The 21,665-nt window shown below is 41.0% G+C and overlaps 1 protein-coding gene and 1 long non-coding RNA gene across 4 annotated transcripts in view; both read left to right on the forward strand.

Annotated features, from left to right (window-relative positions):
• Nucleotides 1–2,254: 2,254 nt before the first annotated feature.
• LOC122223876 lies at nt 2,255–12,789 on the forward strand. Its single transcript, XR_006204541.1, has 3 exons — nt 2,255–2,961; nt 4,108–4,180; nt 11,341–12,789. It is a non-coding gene; the product is annotated as an uncharacterized LOC122223876 (long non-coding RNA).
• Nucleotides 12,790–15,598: 2,809 nt separating this feature from the next.
• The window catches only part of PRPF18 (pre-mRNA processing factor 18), a 49,003-nt gene continuing 42,936 nt past the window's right edge, over nt 15,599–21,665 (forward strand). Inside the window, exon 1 of one of the 3 annotated variants that reach the window (XM_042944937.1) lies at nt 15,599–15,845. In XM_042944937.1, the coding sequence (XP_042800871.1) occupies nt 15,780–15,845 (66 nt within the window). In that variant the 5' untranslated portion in view covers nt 15,599–15,779. Of the gene's footprint in view, nt 15,846–18,312; nt 20,082–21,665 lie in introns of those variants that run through there. The other 2 variants (XM_042944935.1, XM_042944934.1) reach the window with 2 other exon arrangements.

A 21,665-nucleotide genomic window follows, 5' to 3' on the forward strand; every position in this document is an offset into this window, starting at 1 on the left:
CATTTGGGGGATAAAACATTTGAAAGAATGAAGACAAATGGGGGTGCCTGGGTGGCTCAGTTGCTTAAGTGTCCAACTCTTGATTTCAGTTCAGGTCATGATCTCATCGTTTGTGGGATTGAGCCCGTGTTAGCCTCTGTGCTGGCAGCATGGAGCCTGCTTGGGGTTCTCTCTCTCTCTCTCTCTCTCTCTCTCTCTCTCTCTCTCTCTCTCTCTTTCTCTCTCTCTCTCTGCCCCTGTCTGCTTGTGTTCTCTCTCAAAATAAATACATAAACTTGAATTCCATGAGAACAAAAGTAAAGTATGTAGAGGTGAGAGCCGAATACAGGAAAAGAAAATAGGTGTGATAGTCAGAGAGGAGGTACATGGCAGGAGTGAGGGCTGCGATGGTGAGATACAGGGCCATTCCAAGGTGAAATGATAAGAGTGGGCAACTAAAACACCTAGCAGAGGACTCCCATTAAAGGGCACTGTCATAGTTCTTCTCTTCAAGAAAGGGATATTCTAAAGTTTATTAGTTTTTTTTAGTAATCTCTATACCCAACGTGGGGCTCGAACTCATGACCCCAAGATCAAGAGCCACATGCTCTTCCAACAGAACCAGGCAGGCACCCCAAGAAAGGGATATTCTAAAAGATGGTTTAAATAAGTACAAAAATAACTACAACAAGGCCGACTATTAGCCACAAGAAAAGTACAAATAAAGGGTATGGGGATCCAGAAAAAAGGATGCCATGACAGTCAACACTTAGTGCTATGCCTTGTATGGAGTACGTACTCAACAGAACCGTTTCAGGAGAAAAGCTGACATTGGAAAGGGTACACATGTGCTTTTCAAATTGCATAGCTGATATTTAATTCTTTACTAGTGATTCTCAACATTGGATACACGTAAGAATCCCTTGGGAAACTCTTAGAATGACCGATGTCTGGACCCCACATTCAGAGATTCTGATGTAATGGGTCTGGGGTCAAGCCTGGGCATTAGTGTTTTTCTGAAGCTTCCAGATGATTCTAATGAGCAGCCAGGATTGAGAAACCTCTAGTATTTGTGTATGTCTTTTTCTTCTGAAAGGTTGAGAGGCATAGTATCCAAGGGGAGAAACACAAATTTGGGAAATAGGAAGTACAGATTCTAGATTTAGCATGAGTGCCCATTTATACATCTTGGACAATGTCATCAATACAGTAACAACTCGTATATAAACTCAGGGTAATATATCGTTTCTGTCCCTTGTTTCTCTCAGGAATTTGGAAAATTAAACATGGGGACTTTTTAGTAGGAAGTTACTAAGTAAATACATTTAATCACTACATTTTATCCAGGGAGATGGGCTAAATGGGTGAGAGGCATTAAGGAGGTGAGCACTGGGTGTTATATATAAGTAATGAATCACTAAATGATTTCTATTCCTGAAATCAGTGTTATACTATATGTTAACTAACTTGGATTTAAATTTGAATAAATAAATAGAAATTAAAAAAGATATAATTGACAAATAACATCAGTTTCAGGAGTATATGTTGCTTTGGATAACAAAAACCTATTATGATTAAGAGTCTATTCATCATAATAAATTTATGCCTTTTGACATCCATCATCTCATTTGTTTCTCTCCAAATCTTTGCCAGTGAAGTATTATTTTTATTTTGCAACTGACTGACCTACAGGCACACCTCCTTATGTGACAAAGCCATTTTCGATTTTTCTTTCTTCAGTCTTAAGTATCTTTCTAAGTCATTGTTGACACTGTATATTTTATGATGAGTCAGTAGTATTGGTTTTAATGTAAAGAGTAAAAACCTCTGGCCCTGTGTTCGATCAGTTGCCTGACTGGCAGGAGGATGAAACAGAAATAAATATATTGAGGAAGATCAGTAAGAATCAGGAGGAATTGGCATTTGCTACCGGCCATCGCTAAACGAATTAATAAGACATAACGAACAGTAGCGAACAAGACACTCTTCAGATTTTAGCATCATAACTGCTAAACAAATGTTGAAAGAATGAATAAGTGAATAGATGCATTTTCAGATAGTTATGGAGGGGTGTCTCAATCAGTTAAGTATCTGACTCTTGATTTCAGCTCAGGTCATGATTTCACAGTTTGTGAGTTTGAGCCCCACATCGGGCGCTGCCTTGGCAGTGAGGAGCCTGTTTGGGATTCTCTCTCTCCTTCTCTTTCTGCCCCTACCTTACTCTCTCTCTCTTTCAAAAAAAATAAAATATTTACGAAAATGACCATAATGGTAACGTAAAAGCATTGAGTACTTACATATGCCTGGCCCTGTTTTTAGCCTTTAACTCTTTTGAACCAACACACTAATTCTTTCAGGTAGGTATTACTATTATTCCCCATTTTCCAGATGAAGAAATTGAAGTCCAGAAGGATTCAGTAATTAAAGTACTGAGCCTCTGTTCCCTAGTCCACTAGCAGCACAGTAACAAGGTCCCTAGTTACTGAATTTCACAGTGCACTTAGCTGACCCCGCTCTTCCTTGAGTAAGCCAGGCCCAAGTCCATTGTATCTGTCTTTTCTGTTTGTGATGCCACCTGCTGGAGAGGCGACCTGCTCTTGTTACCTTGCCCGACCACTATCTCTTCCAGCCACCCCTAGTAGCGACTTCCTGTTCCGAAGTCTGTTGGCACCGTCTGCCAGGGTATCCCCCTTGGCCTTAACCGGGGACAGAAATAGGCGGCGACAGGGCTGATGATTCCATACGTGACATGGAGACTCCGGCCCAGGACGTGGCTTCCAGTCTTGATTCTGCCGTGGCTCCCATCTCTGCTATCTTACCCTTGTCAGCCACAGCAGAACCCTGTGCGTCCGCTGCCCAGCCATTCTGCAGTTTATGGACTCCGTGGAAGCCGTCAACTCTCAGGTTCACCATTACAAGAAATCTACCACTAAGAAAAAGAAGCACACCCAATTTTAATGGCATGGTGTCAGGAACTGAAAGGTGATGCGTCCCTGTTTCAGAGAAGTTAAAATGTGTATGTATATTAAAAAAAGAGCATCTTAAAATTGGTGAAATACAGCATATAAATGTGTCTTGATAGATTTTTCTAACACTTGGGGGCTGTTTGTAGCCAGCTTTTCTCATGACCACTGCCATTGCCAACTCGCAATGTTTGTCCCTCCTTTTGGGTGCTGTGGACTGTAGCAGCTATTGTCACAAATAGGGCCTTCCTCCAAATACTGGTGAAGTGTGTATACTTTTGGGTGTGGTGATTCAGACAAGAGAAAAGAATGGTAGTGCTTGTTAAGTGCGGTCGGAGTGTGGAATATATCAGATGATAGGGAGTTTAGGGAGGTTCTAGAAGTGTCTCTTCTACCTTTTCATGATATGTAATATTTCCATCCTCCCCCCCCCCCCGCCCCCGCCTCCAGAAATTTCTTCCTGCCGCTTTGTATTCAATTGTCAGCCCAAACCCCAGCTCCTGGCAATCACTGATCTGCTTTCTATCACTATTGTTTTAACTGTTTAAGAATTCATGTGCATGGGCACCTGGGTGGCTCAGCCTGTTAAGCGTCCAACGTCGGCTCAGGTCATGATCTCACAGTTGGTGAGTTTGAGCCCCGCATCCAGCTCTGTGTTGACAGCTCAGAGCCTGGAGTCAGAGCCTGGAGCCTGCTTCCGATTCTGTGTCTCCCTCTCTCTCTGCCCCTCCCACACTCATGCTCTGTCTCTCTCCCTCTCAAAAATAAGTAAACATTAAAAAAAAACTTTAAAAATTCATGTGGATGGAATCATGCAGTATTATGGTATTTTGTGTCCAGGATATTTCACCTAGCACAATGTTTTATAACTTTTGCATGTTGTTGCTTGTCTTAGCTATTTGTTCCTTTTTTATTGCAGAATAGTACTCCTTTGAATGGATTGTACCACAATTTATTTATCCGTTTATTAGTTGGCATACATTTGGGTTCTTTCTCCAACCGAATGGGGAACCATTCAGTCTTTCGCCATTTAATATGATATTAGCTGTAGTTTTTTGGTAAATGCTCTTTTTCCAACTTTGCTGTCTTTTGGCTTTGGGTGTTGGATTTTGTCAAATGCTTTTTTTCTCTTTGTCAATTAAGTCACATGCTTTTTCTTCTTTAGCTGATTGGTATGGTGGATTACATTGATTGATTCCTGGATGTTGAAACACAGCCTTACATAGCACTTCATTAAGGTACGTGATTCTTTTTACACATTGTTGAGTTCCATTTACCGACATTTTGTTAAGGAATTTTGTGTCTGAAGTTTATGAGAGATACTGGTTTATTATTTTCTTTTTCTGTACTGTCTTTGGTTTTGGTATCAGGGGAATGCTGGCCTCATAAAATGAGGTGGGAAGCGTTCCTTCCTTTTCCATTTCTGGCAGAAACTGTCCCAAATTTGTGATAATGCTTCTTTAAATATTTGGTAACTTCTCCAGTGAATCTATCAAGGCCTGCAGATTTCTGCATTTTTATGTCTTGTGTTTTCATTTTCATTCAGTTTGAAATACTTTAAAAAATTTTTTTGTATGTTTTCATTTTATTTTGAGAGAGAGACAGAGAGTGAGTGGGGAGGGGCAGAGAGAGAGGGAGACATAGAATCTGAAGTGGGCTCCAGGCTCTGAGCTGTTGGCGCAGAGCCTGATGTGGGGCTCGAGCTCACAGACTGTGAGATTGTGACCTGAGGCGAAGTCGGATGCTTAACCAACTGAGCCTCCCCAGCGCCCCTGAAATACTTTCTAATTTCACTTGTGATTTCTTCTCTGACTCTATGAGTTATTTATAAGTGTATTTAATTTCCGTTATTTGGGGATTTTGCTAGTTATTTTTCTGTTCCTGATTCCTAGTTTGTTATCAGAAAATATACATTGTATGGTTTTAATTGTTTTGAATTTATTGAGACATGTTTAATGTCCCAGAATATGATCTGTCTTAGTGCATATTCCAATTGGACTTTAAAAGAGCACGTGTATAGGGGTATCTATCTGGCTCTCTTGGTAGAGCGTGTGACTCTTGATCTCAGGGCCATGAGTTCAAGCCCCGTGTTGGGTGTAGAGCTCACGTGAAAAATTAAGTAAAAGAGCATGTATGCATTCTGAAGTTCAGGCTACAGCATTCTCTAAATTTTGATTGGCTCATGTTAGTTGGGTAATGTTCAAGCCTCTTGTATTCGTACTGATTTTCTGTCCCCTTATTCTATCAATTACTGATAGTAATATAGGGAAATCTCTACCTATAATTGTTGACTTGTTTACTTTTCAATTCTAACAGTTTTTGCTTATGTATTTTGATGCTATGTTATTAGATACATGTACATTTAGGATTGCATGTCGTCTCAATACTTCAACATCTTTATCATTATAAAATATCCCTCTTTCTCCTTAATAATATTCCCTATTCCAAAGTTCACTTTGTCTGATGTTAATATAGCCATTCCCAATTTCTTTTTATTAGTGGTGGCATGCATGTATCCTTTCACCTTTAACTTATTTATGTTTTTATACTTAAACTAGGATTCTTATGGACATCATATAATTGGGCCTTGGGGTTTTTTTTAAGTCCACCTGATAATCTCTACTTTTCAAGTATGCTGTTTAGGCAATTTATATTTAATGCAATTATTGATGTAAATAGTCTGTTGCCTTTCTTTTACTTATTTATTTTCTTTTCAGATTTTCATTTATATTCTAGGTAGATAACATACAATGCAACATTGGTTTCTGGAGTAGAATTCAGTGATTCATCACTTACGTACAGTACCCAGTGCTCATGATAACAAGTGTCCTCCTAATACCCATCACCCACCTAGACCATTCCCCACCTCCCTCCCTCCAGCAACCCTCCGTTTGTTCTCTACCTTTAAGAGTCTCTTGTGGTTTGTTTCCCTCTTTCTTTTTTCTTTTTCTTTCCCCCCCTCCCATATGTTCATCTGTTTTGTTTCTTAAATTCCGTGTATGAGTGAAATCGTATGGTATTTGTCTTTCTCTGACTGACTTGTTTTGTTTAGCATAATACACTCTAGCTCCATCCATGTCATTGCAAATGGCAAGCATTCATTCTTTTTGGTGGCTGAGTAATATTCCATTGTATATATATATATATATATATATACCACATCCTCTTTATCCATTCATCAGTCAATGGACATTTGGGCTCTTTCCACAGTTTGGCCATTGTTGATAATGCTACTGTAAACATTGGGGTGCATGTACCTCTTTGAATCAGCATTTTTGTATCCGTTGGATAAGTACCTAGTAGTGCAATTTCTGGATCGTAGGGTAGCTCTATTTTTAACTTTCTGACAAACTTCCATACTGTTCTCCAGAGTGGCTGCACCAGTTTGCATTCCCACCAACAGAGCAAGAAGGTTCCCCTTTTTCTGCATCCTCGCCAACACTTGCTATTTATTGTGTTGTTCATTTTAGCCATTCTGACAGGTGGGAGGTGGTATCTCAACATGGTTTTGATTTATATTTTCCTGATGATGAGTTGAGCATCTTTTCATGTGTCTGTTAGCCTTTGGGATGTCTTCTTTGGAAAAATGTTTATTCATGTCTTCTGCCCATTTCTTAACTGGATAATTTATTTTTGGGGTGTTGAGTATGATGAGTTCTTTATAGATTTTAGATATTAATCCTTTATCAGATATGTCATTTGCAAATATCTTCTCCCATTCCGTCAGTTGCCTTTTAGGTTTGTTGATTGTTTCCTTCACTGTGCAGAAACTTTTTTTATCTTGATGAGGTCCCCGTAGTTCATTTTTGCTTTTGTTTCTCTGTTGCCTTTTTTTTTTAGAGATGTTAAAAAATTAGGAAACATCTTTTATATTTTATCCACATGTTCAGCATTTCTGTACTATTCTTAGTTCTTTTGCTTTATTTTTCTTCCATTTGAAGAACTTCAGCATTTCTTGTAGTGCAGGCTTGCTGATAAATCTTTTCAACATTTTTTTTTTGTCGAAAAATAATCTTTAGTTCATTTCCATTTTTAATGGATACTGTTGCTGAGTGTAGAATTCTAGGCTGGCAGTTTTTTCCTTTAATACTTTAAAAATGTTGTTCCTTTGTCTTCTAGCTTGTGTGATTTCTAACAGGAGCTCTGCAGTCATTCTTTTCTTTGCTCTTTATGTAATGACTTCTGGGAGGGCAGCTTTAAAATATTCCTTTATCACTGTGTCTCACTTGATTATGTTGGGCTTTGGTGTGGTTTTCTCCTGGGTTCATGAGCTTCTTGGATCTGTGTGATTTCTAGTCTTCATCAAATTTAGAAACATTCTGCCCATTGTTTCTTGAAATATCCACCCCTCCCCCCCAACTGTGACTTCCTGAGGCCCCAATTACAGATACGCTAGACTGCTTGATATTGTTCTACTGGTCACTCATGCTGTGTATACTTTTTTGTTAATTTAAGATATTGTGTTTTTCATCTCTAGAAGTTCCATTTGGGTCTTGTTTTCTTCCATTTCTCTTTTTATTATGTTTATGTTTTCCTCTGGATTCTTGAGTATCTAGAAGATATTTATAATTGCTGGTTTAGAAGCTCTCCCATTTCATCATCTCTGTCATTTCTAGGTGATTTTATATTGATTGGTTTTTCTCCTGGATATGGATTATGTTTTCTGCATGTCTGGCAATTGTGTTTGGATCTCAGGACGCTGGATTTTTATGCTGTTGGGTGTGGGATTTTGTTGTATTCCTTCAAAAATACAAGCCTGTGATCTGACGGGCAGTTAAGTTACTTAGAATTAGTGCGATCCTTTTGAGGCTTCCTTTTCTGCTGTGTTAGGGTGAATCAAAGCAGTCTTCAGTCTAGGATAATTTAGGCACACAACTTGGGTGATTCCTTTCTGAAGATTTTATTCTGTGTCTGGAAAATGTCCATTCCTGTGTAGACTCTGGGCGTTGCATGGCCCACTGCTTTATGGTGGTTCTTACTCAGTCTTGGGAGTTTCATCCAAACATATGCAGAGCAGGGGCACCTGGGTGGCTCGGTTGGTTAAGCGTCTGACTGCGGATTAGGTCATGATCTCCTACTCTGTGAGTTCGAGCCCCACATTGGGATTTGGGCTGACGGCTCAGAGCCTGGAGCCTGTTTTGGATTCTGTGTCTCCCTTTCTCTCGGCTCCCCCACTCACACACTCTCTCTCTCTAAAAGTAAACATTAAAAAAAATCTTTTTTTAAATCCAAACATACGCAGATCAGGATTTGATCTGCCAATGATTTGAAGGGTCCCCTCTGCAGATCTCTCGAGCTCTCCCCCTGGACACCTCTCTCGTCTCTGGTGCTCTGCCCCACAAATGTAGCTTCCTCAATCTGCCAGCACTTTTTCCTGATCTCAGTGAGACAACTTGGCCCTGTTTAGGTTTCCTGTACCTGTGCTGTATCCTGGAAACTGTCTCCAGGTAATAATCCAGGGCTGGGCTCACCTCATTTGTTTTCCTTCTCTTAGGAATCAGAGCCTGATTGTAGTCTGTTGTCCAATGTCTGAAAAACAGTTTAGTTTACAACTGCTTTTCTAGTTGTTTATGGTGGGACAGCAGTCCCTAGAGCAGTAAGTTCTTCAGACCCAAAGCAACGATCTCCTACACTTTTTCACCATTTTCGTGACCATTATTGGAAACGTCTATTTCCACGTGATCTTTAAGATAATTATCTCCCATTATGAAACCCTGCTCTGTGAAAATTATAAGTGAAACATGGAATTTATATATTACCTTTCAAAAGTGGACATTGGCGCTGAATTTACAAAGGCAATAGCGAGTTTGCTGGTGTGTTGGTAGGAATCGAACGAGGTCATTAAATTGCACAGGGAGTCATATTCTACATCCCCATGTGGTCACACACACAGAAGTCAGTTTCACTTAAAAATGTTCTTAAAAAGGGGCACCTGGGTGGCTCAGTTGGTTAAGTGTCTGACTTGATTTCAGCTCAGGTCGTGATCTCGCCGTTTGTGGGTTCGAGGCCCGCATCGGGCTCTGTGCTAACAGCTCAGAGCCTGGAGTCTGCTTCAGATTCTGTGTCTCCCTCTCTCTCTCTGCCCCTCCCCCACTCTCACTCTGTCTCTCTCTCTCAAAAATAAATAAAGATTGAAAAAATTAAAAAAAAAAAGAATAACCAATGGTCAAATACAGTTATTCAGATTTGGGTATTCAGATTTGGATATTTGGCAGATGTTTTCTTGCAAATCAACAAAGTGAGCCTGTCGCCTAGAGAAAACAAAGGGCAATATTTGTTGCTAGTGATAAAATATGAGCTTTCAGTAAAAATTAGCATTTTGCAATTAGTAAATTGTGTCTGCCACCATGAGCTTAATAGCTTCCCAATAATTAAAAGGCTTTTCTGATGAGATGGAGGGGTGATATTAATGGATGTGGTTTTAAAAATATTGTGTAGTAAAGAGTGTCAACATTTGGAAGATTCACATGAATCAGTGAACTAATATTTTCCAAATGACCAATGCATGATGTTACAAAATTATGTGCAACTAAAAGATACATTCAAACTTCAAGATGGGCCAATGGATTTTAATGTAAAGGAGTATGAAAAGTTTACCAATATGGTTTTTGATGAATTCCACACTGCAACTAACTTTTGGAAAACTACCACCTGCCAGGGTGTCTGGGTGGCTCAGTCGGTTGAGCATCTGATTTTGGCTCAGGTTATGACTCGGGGTTCGTGAGCGCACTCTGTACCCACAGCTCAGAGCCTGGAGCCTGCTTCACATTCTGTGTTTCCCTCTCCCTCTCTCCTCCCCTCCCCTGCTTGTGCTCTCTCTCTCTCTCTCTCTCTGTCACAAAAATGGATAAACATTAAAAAAAAAAAAAAAAGAAAACTACCACTTGTCGTGTTTGGGTGTACCATCAAAGAAGAATGTCCACAATTATCTGATAAAGACACTCTTCTTGGGGTACCTGGCTGGCTCAGTCAGTAGAGCATGTGTCTCTTGATCCGGAGGTCGTGAGTTCAAACCCCACGTTGGGTGTAGAGCTTACTTAAAAAAAAATAATAAAGATATTCACGTTTCCACCTACATATCTGTGTGAGAACAGACTTTCTTCATGTAGTTCGAATAAAATAAGATATTATAACAGATTGAATGCAGAAGCAGATAGGAGAATTTGGATTTCTTTTTTTACTTAGGCCTGACATCAAAGAGGCTGACACTAAAAAAAAAAAAAAAAAAAAAAAAAAAAAGGAGGGGCGCCAGGTGGCTCAGTTGATTGACAGTCTGACTCTTGGTTTTGGCTCAGGTTGTGATGTCACGGTCGTGGGATCATGCCCTGCTTTGGGCTCCTCCCTGGCGGGCTCCATGCCGGTGTGAAGCCTGCTTGGGATTCTCTCCCTCTCTCTCTCTCTCTCTCTCTTTCTCTCTCTCTCTCTCCCACTGCCTCTCCCCTGCTCTCTCTGTCTCTAAAAAAAAAAAAAAAAGGGATGTACAATAATGTAAAAGATACCATTCTTCACTTTAAATTTGTTGAAAATATTTTTCACAAAATGATTTATATGAATATGTCACCTTTTCAATGAGTTTTTTTTCCTGTTTTAATCTCTAGTATGGTATTGATAGTTCTAACTTATGTAAACAAAGCCTTTCTGAGGTCCTCAAGAATTTTTAAGAATAGAGAGGGGCTCTGAGCCAGAAAGTTTGAATTTCTGTTCTTTAAAGATCATATGCAACGGACACATCAGGATTTGGTGCTTTTTAAATTAAAAAAAATTTTTTTAATGTTTTTATTATTTTTTAAATATAATTTATTGTCAAATCGGCTAACATACAGTGTATGCAGTGTGCTCTTGGATTTGGGGGTAGATTCCTGTGGTTCATCCCTTACATACAACACCCAGTGCTCATCCCAACAAGTGCCCTCCTCAAAATGTTTTTATTTTTGAGAGAGAGAGAGAGAGAGAGAGAGAGAGAGAGAGAGACAGAGCACGAGTGGGGGAGGGGCAGAGAGAAAGGGAGACACAGAATCTGAAATGGGCTCCGGGCCCCGAGCTGTCAGCACAGAGCCCGATGTGGGGCTCGAACCCACGAATGTGAGATCATGACCTGAGCCAAAGTCGGACGCTTAACCGACTGAGCCGCCCCGGCGCCCTGGTTCTAGTGCTTTTTGAATGGGGAATCTATAATCCCCTTTTCTTTCTCTCCGCTGCAATTGCTTATTTCTGTTTTCTACTTTGGGCAGAATAAATTTGGTAGCTTAAGTTTTTGTTGAGAAATCGTATCTTTTGGGTTTTTGGATTTATTACCATTGTGTCGCAGGTGGAATTTCTCATATTTCCTTCAGTGCTTTTTGTACCCTAGGTTAATTCTCCTTTCTTATTCCTGGTCTTGAATTTTTTTTCTCCTCAGCCCTCTCTCTATTTCATTTGTTGCCCGCACCCCACTAAGGAAACAGTACGAAGAGAATACGCCGGGAGAGCACAGCGGACGAGAAGCAACCGGGAAGAAGGGAAGGGGGCTGACGGGGTGTATGGACTGTGCCCTCTGGTGTGATCTCGGCACGAATTCGAGACAGAGACATCCGTGGGCACTGCCAGCGGGTCTCCCAGCCTGGGCTTCACAGCGCCGTGGGTATTCGTAGCCCAGTCAGGATCTCAGCCCTTCCTCCTAAACTTTAGCATCCTGAAATTCAGGTTTGCTTGTGTTGCCAGGTTTGGGTCAGGCTCTGCAGTGGCTGGCTAACCATATTTATGAAAATGACTCCCGTAAAAACTGGAATGCTGGGTTAATAGTCTCCTAACAAATGAACCAAAATACCTGTGCCTACGGATCAACGCATTTCTTTCTTCCGCATACAAGTGTTCGTGGTTTCCTAGAGACTGTTCTTGGAGATGCAGCTGGGAGGGAACGAGCAGCGTTTGGCAGATCTCCTGTGACCCCATCGAGAGCTCTGCAGTGAGAAGGACCCTTTGAGATACTCTAAAGCGAGGCAACCGAGCTGGGCCTTGGAATCTCCGTGTCCGTGGGTTGCTCGGTCTTTGGGTATGGACGCCCTGCTGGGAGGGCCTGGAGCCTTGGCTGAGCCCCATAGCCCCGGGCTGTGCACGGGGGTGGGGGGGGTGGGCTGTAGCTGTGCGCCCCCTATTTCCAGCAGATGGGCGACAGGTGCCTTGGCCCTGAAGAGAGTTTCTGGGTAGAGCACCACAGCACTCACTACAAACACATTGCTTGTAAGATACATCCTGAATTCAGAAACGTGAAATGTGAAGAAAGTGCACCTTTGCAGGGTAGAAATACGGTATAAGGATTCAGTAGTGTTTGTTTGTTTTGGTATGGAGGAGCAAGCTGGACTTGTGGAAGAATTCTAGTAGAGAATTGGAACTCCAGAGGGTCTCAGGGACTGTTTTCCACTATCTGTCATTCACGGGTCTTTTTGCAAATCTATTTTACTCTTCCTTCTTGACATCACAGATTTCTTTGCCAAACAGTTTAGCCACGCCCCTGTAGGACGTGGATGATGGCCCGTACTGTGCTGGTGAATGCTTCAAAATTGTCTCTCTGGAGGAAAAGAAGTGTGCACATGTATTCATGTAATTTTTACTGATCTAGGGGATGCGGAGGACACAATTTTAGGTAATGATGAGCTATACAGCACTCTTATTGTAAAGCCCATATAGCCCGTTGAATCTCACCGAATGCTTTCATTGATTTCTGTAGAACTCTTGTCTCCCCAGCCAGTCTGTGGGTATAAAGGATGAACGAGTCTAGCTCTGACATGAATGCTGGTTGATATTTTATTTGTTTATTTTTAAATATTTTAATGCTTTTTTGTTGTTGTTTGTTTGTTTTTTGTTTCTGAGTGACAGAGGACAGAGCATGAGCAGGGGAGGGGCAGAGAGAGAGGGAGACACAAAACCCGAAGCAGGCCCCAGGCTCTGAGCTGTCAACACAGAGCCCGATGCGGGGCTCGAACCCACAAACCGTGAGATCATGACCTGGGCCAAAGTTGGATGCGCAACCAACTGAGCCACCCAGGCACCCCTAGATTAAGTAGCTTTTTAAAAAGTTACATTCTATCCGTTAGGACAGCAACAAAAAACCCCAGGTCATTCTGATTACTTTGGTATTTCTTCCACACTTCAGAAATGACAAATAATCTTTTTTTTGGAAGAGTTATTCCACCAGAGCAATAGTCTCATCCATCTTATGTTGGTTTTGACTATCTCTTCCCATAGACAATGACCAGTGTTTCCTTTCTTCCTTTTCTAAGTTTTATTTTATTTATTTTTTTAGTAATACCTACACACAACACAGGGCTTGAATTCACGACCTCGAGATCGCAGTGCAGAGCTCACAGAAGACACTTATGAAGATTTATGAAGATTTACACAATTATGAAGATTTACACAAATGTTTTTTTGTCCAGTCCTTTGCTTTCTTTTAATGGCATTATTTACCATTTATCATACGTAATTTCTAAAGTAGATACGCTAGAAAAACGTGTAATGAATGTCAATAATTAAAATATGACTGCTCTCTGGATATTTTCTCCACATTATGGAATTTGTGTCAAATTATGGCATGAAGAAGAAAAGAAGAATCACCAGAGGTTACTCTTGACTCATAACAACCTGACATTTTGATATGTTTCCTTCCAGTCATTTTTTTCTAGGTTTATATGCTTTTCTATCCAAAAAGAGACCATATGCTATATTTCTAGTTTTATTAGTTTACTTTTTTTTTTTTACAAAGCATTGTATCACAAGCATTCTCATATAAATGAATGTTTTGTGAAACCTGGTTTTTAATGTTCCATATTATTGCATTGTATGTGTGAACTACAACTTATTTAACCATTCCCCTGTTTAAGATATTTGGGTTGCTTCTAATATGTCACTTTTTAAATAACTGCCGTTATGGAACGGGATGCATGTTCTGAAAATGGACATGTTCTCCCTTAGAGTCTTTTTTTCCCTTCCTATTGAAAATCTTACTTGTCAGGTTTTTAATTTTTTTTTCAAGTTTATTTATTTATTGTTGAGAGAAAGAGAGACAGAGCATTAGCAGGGGAGGGGCAGAGAGAGAGGGAGACACAGAATCTGAAGCAGGCTGTAGGCTCTGAGCTGTCAGCACAGAGCCCCCCGTGGGGCTGGAACCTACAAGCTGTGCGATCATGACCTGAGCCAAAGTCAGACACTTAACTGACTGAGCCAACAGGGCGCCCCAAAAAGCTTACTTGTCAGTTTGCTTGTTCAAGTACACATCTCTCACTGTTCCTTCTCAAGCTTTTATCAGGATGTAGTGCACATGTTTACAGAAACATCGAAATCAGTGAAAGTCTGAAATGTAAAAGCCTGTTTATGGTAGCTAGTTTTTTCTCTGGTTTAACACTTAACTGTCTCCTATTGGCCAGCTAACCCTTTGCTGTCAACTTCCGTTACTGTTACGGTCATCTCTGTCCTTCATTCAGATTTTTGTATAATAATCCCTAAAACAGGAAAGTGCTAACAAATTATTTGCTTAGTGAATTAAAAGTGACTCAGGAAATAGATATCCATATAAGAGTGTTGTCATGTTTATTAGTTCAAGGACCCTTTTTCTGTAAAATATTTTAAGCTTTTAAAAGCCCTAAAAATTAGCAAAGCCTCTTAGGTCAGAGAGTCAGTTAACTTCCTATTGTCGATCTATTTCTGGTAAAACCAACATACACATGTATACAAAACTTTGTAAACTGATTGAACAATTCTCTACCAACTTTTTTTTGATAAATCATCTTACCTAGTATCGATTGATGGGACTGAATGATATTTCTTTCCTTTTTGAGTAGGAAAAACTAACATGTCAAATATTTTCAGTTATGACTTAACTAGAATTTCAAAAACAACTTCAATGGCGTAGAACCAAAGATAAATGCTTTGTAAACAATTCTTAGGGTCTTTTTAAATTAAAACCTTATGGGTGCCTGGGTGGCGAAGTCGGTTAAGCATCCAACTTTGGTTCAGGTCTCAAAAATAAAAATAAAACATCAAAAAATTATAAACATAAAATTAAACTCTTAGATATAATTTTTTTCCACAATTTAATTTTTCTTCTTGGGTTGGACTTAAAAAACACGCAACTATTTCTTATTACATCTCCAATCATATCACTGAAAATCTTGATTGCTGAACACATGACCATAAAAATGATCTGAGTTAGCTTAGGGTAAATGTTCAATTATGACCAAGGTACGTAAGCAATCTAGAACTGAGGAAGAAGAGACATTTACTTCCAAAACGACTTAAATGGATGTAGTTGCTTAACTTTACAGGAAATTTAACGGGCTGGCAATGAACCCTGCCCCTTTATTCTGTGCTTATGAGCTAATTGTATTGTTCAGGTTTTTCCCACTCTAGTGCATTCATATTGGTGAGCAGGTAACTTGGAACTCTGATGTGAACTTCTGGTATAATGAGTGAGATCTGGCCCTAGTTAACTTAATTGAAGTGTTCTACGAGGAGGCTTTTGCACCTGAACTAGCAGGTACAAGCAGGTGTGATAACTTCTCATTAAAAATGCGCCACGACTCCGGTTTCAGCCCGCTTTCAATTCTATCTACTAGCATAAAAGGCAGGCGCGCTTCCGGAGGGCGCCGCCAGGGGGTGCAAATCCAAGCGGCTTCGTCAACAACAGGGGCCCTGGAGCGCTTCCTTCCGTCCTCTCGCTCACCTCAGCTTCCGCCGGAAGCGGTTCCTGTCAGTCGTCCTCCGGCGTTTGAGCTTGTTTGTGTTGGTTCGCGGCGCCTGGCCGAGTGAGGCTCGGACGGAGGAGCTGGAGAGGGAAGCTCGAGCGTAAACCGGGGCAGCGAGATGGACGTTCTGAAATCGGAGATCCTCCGGAAGCGGCAGCTGGTGGAGGACAGGAACCTGCTGGTGGTGAGGATCCTCGGGGGTCGTGGGGCTTTGGCGATCGAAGACGCGTGGGGGGGGGGGGGGAGGGGGGCGGGGCGGTAAAGGGGTCCTGGTGGGGATGGAGCTTAACGAGAGCCCGTCAGTACCCCGGAGCGGCCCCTTTAGACCCACCCCTCGACACCTCCCTGGGGTGACTGAGGAAGTGGGGAGTTGCAGCACACCCCCCACATTTTGGCAAATTTCCCCCCAGCTGCCCCTTATTCCTCAAAGCTTCCGTATCTGCCCCTTCTGTCCACTCTGATCTGTCCGAGTTCTGCGAACGTGCCCCAGTTCTTGTGCCCAGCTGGAACAGAGAAAGGGCAGGTCCAGAATTATTTAATAAAAATCTTTGACTCCGTCTTGCTACTAAAACCTGGGTTTTTATTACCTTCCCCAGCCTCCTCCTCCCAACGCATAACAAAAGTCTGTTGGCCAGCTCTTCGCCGATGGGACGGCTAAAAGCGATGTGGGCGAGACAGTGGAATAAAGGGAGAACGAGGAAAATTACTTCCTTAACTTGATCTTCGTTGCTTTGTTGCGTAACTAACTAGACCAGCTGTTCTCAAAGCCGCGGGCCTCGAGAACCCTTTACACGTTTCCAAATTGTTGAGGATCACGAAGGGCTTTTGGTTACGTGTTTATCGATGTTTACCGCATTAGAAGTCAAAGCTGAGAAGTTTTTCTTTTTTACTGTAGTTGACGTACAAAATTATATTAGTTTCAGGTGTATAACAGATTCGGCAATGACAAACGTTAGGAAATGCCATCGCAGTAAGTGTAGTTAACATCTGTCACCATACAAAGGTGTTCAAATATTACTGACCCCGGGGCGCCTGGGTGGCTCAGTCGGTTGAGCCTCTGGCCTTGGCTCAGGTTATGATCTCACAGTTCGTGAGTTCAAGCCCCGCATCCCGCTCTGTGCGGACAGCCTGGACCTTGCTTCGCATTCTCTGTCTCCCTCTCTGCCCCTTCCCCGCTGGTGTTTTATCTCTGTCTCTCAAAAATATACATTAGGAAATACGATTGACTATATTCCCAGTGCTGTACTTTTTATCTCCATTTCTTACCAGTCTTATAACCGGACGTTTGTATCTCTTAGTCTCCTTCTCTGCTCATCCTCACCGCCTCCGCAATCACCAGTTCTCTGTATTTATTAGTCTCTGTTTTGTCTGTTGCTTTTATTTTTTTAGGTTCCACATACAAGTGAGATCATATGGTATTTGTCTTTCTCTGACTTCAACTAGTGTAGTACCTTCTAGATCTATCCGTGTTGTCACAAATGGCAAGATTGCATTCTTTTTTGATATGCAGCTATATAATTTTATATAGAACCTGTTGATTTATAGTCGTTATCTTTCTGCATCCTAGTGTCCCACAGTAGTTTTCACATTTTTCACGGCCCCAGTCACGGTAAGAAATTTTTGTATTTTGCTGTGATACGTATTTGGAAAAAGTTTCATGAAAACGCTTCTTACCTTAACTGCATGTGATTTATTTTTTAAATTTTTTTTAAAGTTTATTTTTTTTATTTTGAGAGAGAGAAAATCCCAAGCAGGCGCCAGGCTGTCCGCACAGAGCCCAATGTGGGGCTCAAACTCACAAACCGTGAGATCATGACTTGAGCTAAAACCAAGAGTCAGACACTTAACTGACTGAGCCACCCAGGTGCCCCTAGGTGTGATTCTATCATGTGTTTTATTTTAATTCGTTCTGTTTGATTTAAAAAAAAAAAAAAATACTGGTTGGGGATCAGTGAATTGTTTCCATTACCTTATCTGTAGCTGGAAAACACCTGTCTGTGCTACATTGTTCTTCCAGAAGAGGCGTCTCAGTTTGGTCATTTCAAGTGATGTTGCAGGTTATTATTGTTAGTCTGATAGTTGAAATAGTAAATGCTTCCTGTGAGTGCCTCTTTGTTAGGTTAGAGAAACTCCAAAAAACAGCCTCCTATCACCTGTCCTACATGTTCTGCCTGCTGTGACTACTCAGAGGTAAGCGTAGGCCCTGCGTGGCTCTAATGCCCGTGCTTTGGAGTCCTGGTGTTGGTGAGTCTTGATTAATTTTTTTTTTTTTTTTTTAGTATTTATTTACTTTTGAGGGAGACAGAGTGTGAGCAGGGGAGGCGTAGTGCAGAGAGAGAGAGAGGAAGACAAAGAATCCGAAACAGGCTCCAGGCTCTGAGCTGTCAGCACAGAGCCTGACTCAGGGCTTGAACTCATGAACCGCGACATCACGACCTGAGCTGAAGGTGGATGCTTAACTGACCCAGGTGCCTCTGGTGCATCTTGATTTAACACAGAGCTTCATTTATGTGGAAAACACTTTGCAGCAGTTTTAGTTGTAGTTATGAACATGGGCTTTGTGTAGACTTCTGGCTTTGTTCCCCACCCCCCCCCCCATATATATTATTGAATGTTTTCTCTATGTGTGACATTATACTCTGCCACAGAGAATTAAAGAAAAAGTAATGCTTGTTTCTGTAACGAACATACATTCAATTTCACAGAAAATAAGCCACCAGGCAAGATATTCCTCACCTTTTCTCCTGTTAAAATGGATGCATCACCAGTTAAGACTTGGGTCCGACCTCCCACCTGCACACTGGATCCCAGGTCCTGTTTTTTAGCATCGTGGACCTTAATGTCACGTCCCGTTTCTTCCTGTGCCTTTAGTCTGCTGACTTATTCCCACCAGCACTGAAACATCCTGATGTCTCTTCCATCTTTAAGAAAAAGGTTTTTTTTGTTTTTGGGTTTTTTTTTTTTTTTTTTTTATAACCAAGCTTCTTAAAATGAATTGTAATTCCTACACTCTCCTTGACATGATGCAGACTGGTTCCTGCCCCCACAACTATACTGAATCTATTCTAATCAGGGACTGTAGTGCCCTCCATGTTTTCCTGACCTCAACAGCACGTGACACTTTTGACCTGGCTCCTTTCTACATAAGCCCCTCTGCCTCTCCTCCTGTTGATGATAGTACTCGAAGGATCTTGGACTTAAAAAGGTTACGAATTAGTTGGGCGCCCGGCTGGCTTGGTGGGTGAGGCATGGGGATCTTGGTCTCGGGGATGTGGATTTGAGTCTTAGGTTGGGTGTAGAGATTACTTAACAATAAAATCTTAAAAAACAAACAACCCGCCCCCCCCCCAAAAAAAAAAACCTAGTAATTTCTGTGCTGGTGAAAATCTGTGCCCATTACACCCCAGCCCCAAGTCGTTTCGGCCCTACTGAACCTTTTTGCATTTTTTCACTGCTTTGAACTTGGCTTTATGGTTACTTATCCTTTTCTTTGTAGTAGTTTTCTATAATTCTCTTCAGCTTCTATTTAATGGTCAGTGAGTAGCCTTTGAAGGTGTTTTTTTTTTTTTGTTTTTTTTTTGTTTTTTATTTATTTAAAGTGTAGCTCAAAAACAGTGCGGTAGGGATTTTGCTGTCACGTTGATAGCATCCATATTTTGACATCTTTAGAGTAGATTCTTTTTCCAACATTTCACTATGAAAATTTTCAAATGGACAGAAAACTCAAAAATAATTGCACAGTAAACACTCATGACTACCACCTAGATTCCACAGTGAAACCTGCATTAACATTTTACTGTATTTGCTTTATCATGTAATTGTCCATTCATTAATTCATCTGACATTTCAGAAACTACTTTAGAGGGCTTGTAGCAGTCAGCTTTTTAGATTCAGTGATCGGCTATTTTAGTAGTGTGTCCACAGTTTGATGAAGGGGCACTCAGAAGCTAAGTATTTATTATTTCAGCCATCACAGATTAACCCTGAAAAGTTGGGACACCGCATGAAGTGACCAAAGATGAGGTAGCTCTTCTGGAACTATATAGACACGCGTTTTTCAGCTGCAGATGGGGCAATGAAAACAATTTAATATATTTCTTAATATATTTATATTAAGATCTTAATATATTTCACGTTAAGTTGCAGACATTGGTACACTTTACCCCTAAACATTTTGGTGTGCTTATCATTAACCAGAGTTCATTATTTATTCTTTTTGTGTGTATGCACAAATTCATATATTAAGAAATACACGAATCAATGCATTTTGACACGTGCCCATGCCTGTGTAATGCCCTCTGTATCAAGACACAGAATACTACCTTGTTGCATCTTCCCGTCATGCCCTGGGCCCACAGAAGCCACCACCGTTCAGATTTCTTTCCACCATTGGGTAGTCCTTCCTGCTTTAGAACTTCACGTAAGTGGAATCATACTGTGTGCTCTTCTGTGTTCCACTGTCTTTAACCATAACGTTTTGAGTTGTTTGCCTCTTTCTGCTGAATAGTATTCCGTTGTATAAATAGACCCAGTTCCTCTGATGTTGGCACTGGAGCTGTTTCCACGATTTTGCTCTTAGGATGAAAGCAGTTGCGAAACTTCATGTAGAAGTCATGGGTTTTCATTCCTCTTAGGAAGATGCCGGAGAGTGGGATTGCTAGGTCGTAGAGTAAGTCTGTGTTTTTCTGAAAAGCCACCAGTCCTTTTTCCAAAGTGCTTGGACCATGTTTTCCGTCCACCAGCAAAGACCGTTCAGATGCCCTCTGTTCTGGTCAGCAGTTTGTGTTACCCGTCTTCTTACGTCCAGCAATTCTGGAGGATGTGTCTAGACACCGCAGGGTGGCTTTAATTTGCATCTGTCTGATAATGATTTTAAGTACTTCTCGTGTGTTTTTTGACCATTTCTATCCCTTTTCTAAAGTGTTAGAATTGCTTGCATATTTTTTAATTGGGTTGATGGGCTTTTTTTTTTTTTTTTCTTACTGTGTTGAAGGAATTCTTCATATATCATGGATGCCAGGCCTTTGTCAGATATGTTTTGTGAATATTTTCTCCAAGACTATGGGCTTTTTATTCATTTTCTTAACAGTGTTTTTGATGAGCAGGGGCTTTTCATTTTGATAAAGCCCAATTTATCAGTTTTTTTGCATGTGTGTCGTGGTCTGTGTTGTTCTGCTTGGGAATGTAAACGAGTACAGTCACGTGGAAAAAAGCTGGGCAGTTTCTTAAAAGTTCAGCGTACTTCCATTGTACGCTCCAGTCACCCTAGGCTTTTACTCAAGAGCGTAAGGTATTCTCCTAGGTTTTAAAAGCTTTGTTTTTATTTAATAAACAGAGTTCTAAACAATTCTGAATCCGTTTTTTTGTGTGTGAGATAGAGGTGTGGTTTGCTGCATTCCCTGTGGGTATCCAGTCCCACACCATTTACTGAAAATAAGTTTCCCTTTGGATGGTTTTAGTGTCTTCAAAAGTCAAATAATTGTGTTGTGTGGCTCCATTCTGGGTGCTCACTTCTGTTCATGTAAACTCTCTGTTGATCCTTAGGCCAGTGCCACACAGTCTTTTTTTTTTTTTTTTTTTTTTTTTTAACATTTATTTATTATTGAGAGACAGAGACACTGAGCATGAGCAGGGAAGGGGCAGAGAGAGGGGGAGACACAGAATGCGAAGCAGGCTCCAGGCACTGAGCTGTCATCGGAGAGCCTGATGCAGGGCTCCAACTCACGGACTGTGAGATCATGACCTGAGCTGAAGTCGGACGCTCAACCGACCGAGCCACCCAGGCGCCCCCACAGTCTTTTGATTCCTATAGCTTTATGGTGAGTTTTAAGGTCTGGCAAGGTAAAAACTACCATCAGTACTACTAGTTTTTCTTTTTCCTTTTTTCCTCCTCCTCTTCTTAGTCTCTGGCTGTGATACTTTATTTTGGAGCAGCTTTATTGAGGTGTAATTGACATACAGTAAACCAGAGTATATAGTTGGGTGCATTTTGACATGAGTATAC

Source organism: Panthera leo, chromosome B4, assembly GCF_018350215.1.
Source record: "Panthera leo isolate Ple1 chromosome B4, P.leo_Ple1_pat1.1, whole genome shotgun sequence".
NCBI lineage: Eukaryota > Metazoa > Chordata > Mammalia > Carnivora > Felidae > Panthera > Panthera leo.